The 9,624-nt window shown below is 32.4% G+C and overlaps 1 protein-coding gene across 1 annotated transcript; it reads left to right on the top strand.

Moving 5' to 3' along the window:
- Window positions 1-222: 222 nt before the first annotated feature.
- Window positions 223-9,208, top strand: LOC110033167 (cell division control protein 6 homolog; the record flags this gene model as incomplete). The annotated part of the gene is given in 16 exon segments (XM_020737061.1): window positions 223-368; window positions 450-549; window positions 2,773-2,993; window positions 3,895-3,969; window positions 4,059-4,165; window positions 4,276-4,382; window positions 4,502-4,561; window positions 4,684-4,757; window positions 4,920-4,970; window positions 5,878-5,927; window positions 6,723-6,786; window positions 7,251-7,340; window positions 7,905-7,967; window positions 8,448-8,543; window positions 8,639-8,728; window positions 8,813-9,208. Coding segments are annotated over 16 exon segments (1,419 nt in total). The 3' UTR covers window positions 8,849-9,208.
- Between the last annotated feature and the right edge of the window lie 416 nt (window positions 9,209-9,624).

Below are 9,624 nucleotides of genomic sequence, written 5' to 3'. Positions count from 1 at the left end.
TATAGGATTTAGATGCTCTAGTATTTTCTTTTTAATGGATAATTATCATTGTGGAAAAGTTTATATTTATTGAATTAATCTAAATTTATCAGTTTACCCTATCCTATCAGTCTCTTATTGATTTTCTTCAAGTTTCAAATGTGTGGGATTTGACAGAGGCGTCTAAGAGTAGTATTTTATCTTCTTCTTCCACATATTCAATTGAATATTCTGACTCCGAAGGACTAGGCATCATGAGTAAGGATTTCAAGAGCACCCTAAAGAGGAAGAGATCGGGGTTGCAATCCACTGAAGAAAGCCCCATTAACTCTCAAGCAAGATCATCACCTCATAAATGTCTTACTGATGGAGATATTTCCTGCAGGAATGTAAGCATTCCTCCAAATATTTGACTTTTTTATTGCATTGCATTCTTTTTTTTTGAGTAATTTAATTAGTTATCCTGACAGGGGTTTAAGGTTTGTGATGATAATATGAATTGCTCTCCTAAATCCGCGTCCAAGAAATTGGCTGACCAGCTCTCTCCCACACCTAAGTGGAACCCAAGAGGCAAGTAAAATGCTTTTCTATGATATGGAGTCCTTTCCCTCAAGAATTTTGATCCTTTTTCTCTTGAGCTTTTCCTGCAAAATTCAGTGAAATTGCATTGCTTTTCGACCTTGTAAGAGGTAAATTAAATCATTTTATTATATAATTTTTCCCAGTAGCACTGAAACTCAGGCTCATCTTTTCTTCTTAAATTTGCTCTTTTAAATCAAAATACTTGTCATATAAAGCTATATTGAGGAAAATAGAAATGATAGATTCATATAAAGATAGTTGAGATTTCTATTTCATTTATTTTTTCAAAAAATTGGACGGTAAAAGAATGAAAATTGTGGGACAAAAGAGCCAGATGCTTTAACATTTGCTTGTGGCACAAAATGAAAGATTCAATGCTGACTAAAAAATGGTTTGAACCGTAGTTTAGCTTCTAGTGGTCTTGTTCAGCGAGAATGATAGCAAAAGTTAAAGATTAGCGTTGTGCTTGCATTGTCCCTTGACATGGTTGGATTTGGATGGACATGTTTTTTATAAAGTTTGAAGACTATAGACAAAGGAGGAAATTGAGTTCAAATCAAAGCATATTGTGTAGAATTATTGAAATAATCTGCTGGGTAAGAGCGCTTGATTTTTCCCTCTTGAAGTAGAAATATGTGAAAGGTGCCTTCTATGCAGGAGCACGTTTGCATAAGTATTCTTTCCTGCCTCATTGAGAAAAACAAGGAATCTCTTTTGATTTTGGCAGGGTAAATATTATTATCCCAATGGTCATTTTTATCATCTCTTCTTTAAGAATAGTATGAATGCGGAGAAAGCCTAGTGTGTTTGTGGGAAGAAGGACAAAATACGTAGAGATCAGCTGTAATATAAATCAAGTAGATAGACGTTAGAGTTGCTTTGTCTTATAGTTATGCTGGAATAACTACGAAAGGAAGTAATGCATTAGTGGTCACTATGATTAGGTGATATTTTCATTCTACCACATTGCCGTGTTGCGAGAAGTCTCTGAAATCTTGTACATTTCTTATTGCCTTACTTAATAAACCCAAAGATAACATTCTCATCATGAATGAATGGGGACATTGATTGAATATTTTAATTTGAGTGTTGGATATTTCAAAGCTTGACCATGAAACTTCCTCAAATGAAAACTTTCTCAAATTGTGTCTCTTAGACCTGACAGGCAATGCAGTTTATCACAAAGTATGTGCTGACAACATTTTTTCTAGGATTACAATTCTAAGTGGCTCAATGATGTGGTAGACTTAACATTACAATACTTTGCTTGAGCCTTGACCTGTATTTGGTGAATGCATCTTCATATACTAAGGTTTCATGTCAAACTCTCCAACGGAAAATATGTAAGATAAATGATAAAAAATTCACCATATGGAAGAAGAGTTTACAAGGTGGAATAAAAGCTGGATAAGATATGCGCCAGAAAGTATAAACATAATAACCCTTATTGGACAAAGTGTTATTGGGCTGACATTAGTCAGTTTAGAGTTTTTGGTAGAAACAAAACTCGAACATTCTAGCCTGCATATGAGATTTCCTAATATCAACCAGAATGGTACTGTTCTAACATTGGGTCCATTGTTTTGTCCATTGGGCTCATATCTCAGCAGTTCAATTGCTCTTAAAGTGTTTGCACATGTTCTCTGAGAGACATTGATAACATCTTTAGATTGAACAGCTCTGATAAAGTACTTCATTTAATTCTTTTGTTTTAAATTGTGACTCTAAATGATCCTTAATATGAGTGATACTGTTTCTGTCATCTCCATTAATGACAGTCCTCAACTTATACAACCAGGGAATGTTACTTTGCTTACATTATATATAGGATATAGGATGATCTGCAATACGAAGCTCAGAATGTATTAAGCTGAAAAAGATTTCTATTTTTTAAGTCCTCAGATTTCTGTGGACTTTTTTTTTTCTTTTTTGGCTTAATTATTCATGTATAAATAATTCTGTATGAGTCTCCACCAGGATCATTCATGGAAGCTCCATTATTTCTACCTTATCTGTTTTTTCTGCAACTTAACTACACCTATGGATAGCAATAAACTTTAAATTTGCTAATTTATATTTCTCTCACTTCGCTTGATTGTTGCAATCCAACTGTTTTTGGCTTCTAAAATCAGAATAAATATCATTGTTGCAATCTAACTGTTTTTGGCTTTTAAAATGAAAATAAGTAAAATTCCTGTCCAAAATTTGCAGATCCTGTACATATGACGTCTGTGAAGCGGGCACTGCATGTGGCAACTGTCCCTTCTAATGTTGTGTGTCGTGAAGTGGAGCAGAAAAGGGTTTTTGAATTCTGTAAGGCTTGCATTGAGCAAGAGAAAGCTGGCAGTATATATGTTTGTGGGTGTCCTGGAACTGGGAAGACATTGTCCATTAATAAAGTGAAAGAACAACTTTTCTCCTGGTCAAAAGAGGTATATACTCTCATATTCTGTTTGGTTATTTTCTAAAAAGTGGAAAATACTTTTATATGGTATATCAAACATGGCTTTTCCGGGATAAATTTCTTTCTGCTTTTGTTTCATTTATATTTGAGATATATATGCGTAATTGCAACATGTTTTATGAATGCACAAATCCTTATTTTATTTCCGACAGCTTCTACTTGTTCATAAAAACACCTCTTATTTGAGATGCATAGTGGCATCTTTTATTGCATCTTAACTCAAAACTTTTTTGTATTCAACAATGGTGGATATCGGCTAAAAAATTGTACTTTCATCATTTGATTTTTTTCATGCAGGCTCATAATTAATTAAAAGTTGTTTCTGTCATCTAGGCTAGAGAAAAAAATATATGGATTTAATTGTTTTCAAGTTATGAAATGAATGTGCAATCATGGGCAATTGGAGGATTTGGCCAATTTTAGTAGTACTCAGTTGACACATCGTTGGTACTGAGTTAACTGCTGGAGTAAGAAGCTGGACTTATTTTGTATAGCTAGTGCTTTGGAAATGAATGCAATGAAATAATGGAGTAATACGTTTAACTTGCATACCACATTTATTATGAGCATGATAGCTTCTTCAGATGTTTAAGAGAACTATACTTATGTACTAAGTATTGTTTATCTTGTTAAACTAGCTGCAAATAGGCTGATATGATTTTATATTTGCTCTAATGCTGCAGCTTGAGTTTCTTTTGACATGTCATTTTTTGTTTCACGTCCTCGAAATTGATATATGGAATTAAGCCATATAATACTTTGGTTAAGGGCTTATAATCAGATTTATACTTGTTACCATAACATAACTGGTTTTTTCTTATCAGTGTAATTTTCAGTGTAATTTTTAGCTGATTATATATAACTACCAGGTGGGACTGCAGCCACTGGAATCGCTAGCAATAAATTGTACTTCTCTGAGAAATACATCGGAAATTTTTAACAAGGTACTAAGGAACTCGGAGAGCAAACATGAACAAATTTCTTCTTTATTTTTTTTCCCTAAAGGACTATTTTATTTACATCTTCCTTATAGATACTGGAAAAGCTTAATTCTTCTAAAAAGAGAAATGGCTGCTTAACTCCTCTCCAGCACCTGCAGGATTTGTTTTCTCAAAGAAGTTCAATTTCTGGAACAATATTGTAAGACCGTCTCTTATCTGTAGATGGACCCTTTTTTTTTCCTATCTTGGCTTTAAGCGGTACAATGTCCTATCTTTAAAACCTTAACTATCTGTGAAATTGTGCAACAGGTTGGCAGTAATTGACGAAATGGATTATTTAATAACTAAAGACCAGGCAGTACTTCATGACCTTTTTATGCTTACAACATTTCCTTTTTCCCGTTTCATATTGATAGGTATTTTTTGAGTGTCATAATTTAGTAATTGTGTACCTATATTAGTTTTAAACTTATTAATGCTTCTATTAAGAGCTCCTAAATCGTTGTTTTTTTAAGTAATCCTCTTTTTTTTTCAGGCATAGCTAATGCAATTGACCTAGCAGATAGATTTCTCCCAAGACTGAAATCTATGAATTGTGAGTTGTTTTGTATCCTCTCTCTTGTCCTTTACAGAAGAGATTAATTTTGACACAATTTGGAAGACTCTGCAGCAAAATATGAGCAGAATTCACATTCCGTTGTACTTTCATTGTGTTAGGTAAGCCCTTTGTGTTGACTTATTGTGCATACTCTAGAGATCAAATAATTGAGATCCTTCGGCAGAGACTTACGGTAATTCTGATGTTCATGCTCTTTGCCAATTTAATCTTGTAGTGTAACTACAGTGCCTACCGTGTTGCTCTAACTACTCATGGACGTACACTTAAATCATTATCAATGTTTAGCTTACTTTTTAATCCACTTTTCTCGTAGCATTGACCCTGACTTTGGCAGATTCTTGGATACAATGTCTTTCAACCTTTAGCTCTAGAATACTGTGCAAGAGTAAGTTGACCTTTTTTTTCATGTTGCAAGGATGACTTTTGTTCTCAAATATTTTGGCTAATTTTTTTTCATAGTGCATGCACTCCTAAATCATATTATTTCTTGATTAAAACGTGTAGGCGTCCCAAATATCATTGAATGATCTTAAAATGTCTATTTGTGTCATATAAAGCTGTGCATGAATGTTGGTTGTCAGAGATTGAGCACAAAACCTGCTTCTTTGTTTTTGAAGCATATCTGTGAGAAAAAAGCTTGATAATTGAGAGGAAAGTTACTGTCCTATAAACAGTGGTGGAACTTGGGGTAAAGCGAAGTTTGTGTGCCAAGTTTTCCGTATCCTCCAAGTTCAGTGCAAGGCCTGTTGAAGTTATATATACAATAGAAGCGTTTTCCCAGCTAGTCCTTTTAGTTTGGTATATTTTAGATTTTTTTTTGACCCTTTTCTTGTCTTGGCTTTAGTGCCTACTAAAAAGTTTTATATTATTATGGTCATAGATGTGGTGCACGCCCATTCACAGCGAACCTATAAATGTTTCATATATTTGTGATTTTTTATATTATTATGGTCATAGATGTGCAGCGAACCTATAAATGTTTCATATATTTGTGATTTATTAATGAGTTGTTATATAGCTCCAAGCTGATCCATCCATCTATGCTCTAGCATCCATGCTCTTACAATTAATATCAGTTTCAAATGTAGATGCATGGATGTCTGTGTGCATACACAAACACACAACAAATTTCTTTTATATTGTTAGCACTTAACATTTGTTGTATTCAATAGGATAAATGAGTTTTTTTACTGAACTGTATAAAGTTTGTTTTAGTACTTTTATTTATTTATTTTTGCCAAATACGATGACACATTACTCTTTCCAAATTCTGACATTTTCTAACACAACAGAAAGTAGCAGCTGCGTCAGGAGATATGAGAAAAGTACTTGATGCTTGCAGGTTTAACTCAAAAGCCTTCCTAGAATTTTTCTTTCTAACTATGTTTTTCCGTTTCTTATGCAAAGTTTAGGTAATATTTAATATTGTTGGTTTTCTTTTTAATGCATTTCAACGTTATGAGCAATTGTGGATTTCAACTATTATTTCAATATGCACCAGTGAACTCTATTTCCGATGATATGATTATTGGTTCTCATGTATAAATCTCAAGTTAGAGTTTGACCACCTTCCTTGCTTTCAGTTGCAAGCATGGAATGCGTTATGTTTAGTAGCTCATTGCATGGAGTTCATAAGTGTATAACTTGTTTTGTGCCCTATGTACAATCAATGAAATTATCTGGGATGTATTTCCATCCTTGAAAAAAAGGGGGAAATTTACATTCATACCACACAATTCTTATATATTTGCATATCTAACTCCTAAAGTTTGATATTTAAACTTACAATACTTTGGTGTCTTAAAGCTATGCATGAAAATATGTACTTCACTTTTTAAAAGTTAATAATGATGATATTTTTGACGTTATGTTAAAGTTGAGTGTTATAAATGTATATATGAATGTTTAGCTGTTAGATATGTAAATACATAAAAATTAAGTGGTATGTATGTGAATGCCCACCAAAAAAATATCATTAAAATAGGTAGGCAATTTTCTTCATCCAATTCAACTTTGGAAAGTAAAGATTAAAATATTGATCGTTCTTTGCTAAAATTTAGAAGCAACACAGTAAATTCACTCCTTTTTATGTTGAAGATGTGCTACACATTAAGCAAGCCTTTTTTGCACATTCTAGGACTGCGATTGAGGTGCTTGAGACAGAGTTAAGGGACAGCTCTATCAAGAAACAAGCTAACTTCGTAAGTCATTTAACAAACTAACTCTTAATGAACTTTTATACATCTTACATTGCCTATTAATAATCTTTAATGGCCATAATTACTTTCCTCTAAGCTTTATTAGATAGCGTTGTGATTTGTCATCACTGATTTGCTAGCACATTTAATTTTTACTTCTGCATGCATGTGGATATGCTTTTCATCCCTGTTCAAATAGCTTAAGAGTAATAGGATCCAAGTGTTTTCATTATTGAAAGGATGGCTTCCTCATTTGTAGGAAGACCCGCCTATCCAATTCATTGTCCGTATTTTATATATATATATATATATATTCCGATTATCCATTTCAATGTAAAATATGAGCATGTTGAATTGTATTTATATTGCATTGATTAAAGAGTATTTATTTAAATGCTATTGATGCTTTCTAATGTAATGCTGTGATCTGTCATAAAGGGTAAAAATACTTTTTAATAATGTTGCAGGTAACTTTTGATCACATGGATGTTGCATTGTCAAAAGCATTTAAGTCACCAACAGTGGATATCATAAAATCTCTTCCACAACACCAACAGGTAAACTTTAAGCTTTTGATCAACCATTTGCAACTATAGCCAATTTCGAACTGGATCGTGTTACTGCCAATATTCAATGTGTTGTTTTCTATGAAAAATTAAAAAAGTCTCGTTTGCTTTTTCTCTATGACAGCATTGTGAGAGGCTCTTTCTAATTTCTGGTTGAGGGAGCTATAAAAATCCCTTATCTTATGCTTATGAAATTTGGTATATAGTTTTTATTGCTTTAGAAGTTAAAGTTTGTTGATTAGTAAGGTTTGCTTGTAAAAATTTGATCTACTCAATTGATAGCTTCATTTGGTATTATGTGAATCACGTGTTATAATTTTTATATGCTTGAAGATAGTATTAATGTTGAGAAACATTATTTTTTCTTATATTGAGTGGGATAAAAATATTATGATTTATTACAATGGGTGGGTAACTTCAAAAATAATGTTAGTTTTTTTTTAATGTTCAGCTTCAGCTTGATCATAACAATATGGACTTGATCATATGGTTCAATAAACTTTTGATACATTGAGAGAGAACAATAGCTTTTTATCTCCTTAAAATCTATTGCAGATAGTATTGTGTTCCTTGGTGAAGCTCTTTCGTGGTTCAAGAAAGAATGCTACTATTGGAGAGGCAGGTTTTTCTTTTTCATGCATTTATTTTTTTCATATATTTGAAATCTGGAGTAATTTGAAACATTGCTGCTTCTTTTGTTGCATGCCTGAGATTTCTGAAACAACTTCTACAGTAAATCAGGATAAGACAATCTACAGCTATATATGAAACAATTTATATGTAGTACATAATGAACTTCTAAAAATCCCTAATCAATTAAAATTACATATTTTTGTTTATTGCGATTTATATGTTGTACATAATGAACTTCTAAAAATCCCTAATCGATTAAACTTACATATTTTTGTTTATTGCGATTTTGAATCTGATCTAATGGCTTGGGTCATCCTAAAAATGTTATTACTCTTATGGATTTTCATTTCTGATTTTGTTCATCTAAAGTCCACTGTCTTGCACTTTGATGGACATTAATGCATCTTTGAGCTTATACTTCATACCTTTGCTTAATTATCTTGAAAAAATAATGTAACGGTACAGCTGAACAAATCATATTTGGAAATATGCAAATCCGCTCATGTCCCGGCCGTTGGATCACTGGAATTCACAGATATGTGTAGAGTGCTGGGTGATCAGGTTGAAGTTAATTTAAAGCATATTTTTTTTCGTATCTTACCTACTTTATTCTGCACTAAGTGTCATCATATTATTCTTTGTTCCAATATCTTCAGGGACTAATCAAACTTGGTCAGTCAAAACAAGAAAGACTGAGGACAGTAACATTACAAATTGAAATTTCAGACATTTCTTTTGCTTTTAAGGTATATAAAATTGATGAAAACTTGTGTTTTCTATTTTTTTTTTTAATTTAAGTAAACTTATTAGCTTTACTTAACATATTGCAGGATATTCGATTTTTTAAAAATTGCCTTGAAGATTAGTGCCCTAGCTACAAGGTGATTCACACGAGAGCAACAAATAAGAATAATAATTCTTCATTTTTGTTTAAGGTTAGACTTCATAATTTGGTTCCTGCATCACTGAGGCCTGCTTGAGTGATGCAATGAAAGTTATAGCCTTTCCATTAATAATTTCGTTAAGCCTATATTTATGATAGCAACAGATTACTGGCCTGCCCCCAATGTAGCCATGTAGGAAACTTCTTCTTTGGATATTATCGCCAGAGGTAATTGGAGGAATGTTGCTAATGAGCAGTCATAGTTTGAAATTCAGCAATGTTAATCGGTCCAGGAAATACCATGATTTGCCCCTTTTATGATGGCATGTTTTTATTGTATGTTTCTGAAATTAAAGAGTTTTGTTTATTGATTTTTTCAATGCATTTACTGAAAAATGCTTTAGTATGTTTTCAAAAATTATTGAATTTTAGGTTCTATTTTATTTTTGTTTTTTACTTTTGATTTTGTAAAATTTTTTTTGATAGTATAATTTTTATATATTTTTTTTATTTGTAAAAATAAGTCATTTTGCTTTTAAAAAAAACTTAAAATACTGCCATTTGGGATCACTTTTGTTTTTTTTCTTTTTTGTTTTTATTTTGTTTTATTTGTGTTTTGATTTAAAACAAAACATATTTGGTATGTTGATTAAAAACAAACCCATGAGCATGCACTTGCAAGTCACTGCCTTGCACGCACACGCAACTGCAGCCCCTGCACCCATGTGCTCGACTAGTACTGGCTTGCATTGCTTATGC

The sequence above is a fragment of the Phalaenopsis equestris genome, unplaced genomic scaffold, assembly GCF_001263595.1.
Source record: "Phalaenopsis equestris unplaced genomic scaffold, ASM126359v1 Scaffold001104, whole genome shotgun sequence".
Lineage (NCBI taxonomy): Eukaryota > Viridiplantae > Streptophyta > Magnoliopsida > Asparagales > Orchidaceae > Phalaenopsis > Phalaenopsis equestris.
Note: the sequence above shows the minus strand (reverse complement) of the source record. Positions and strands in the feature narration are given on the sequence as shown.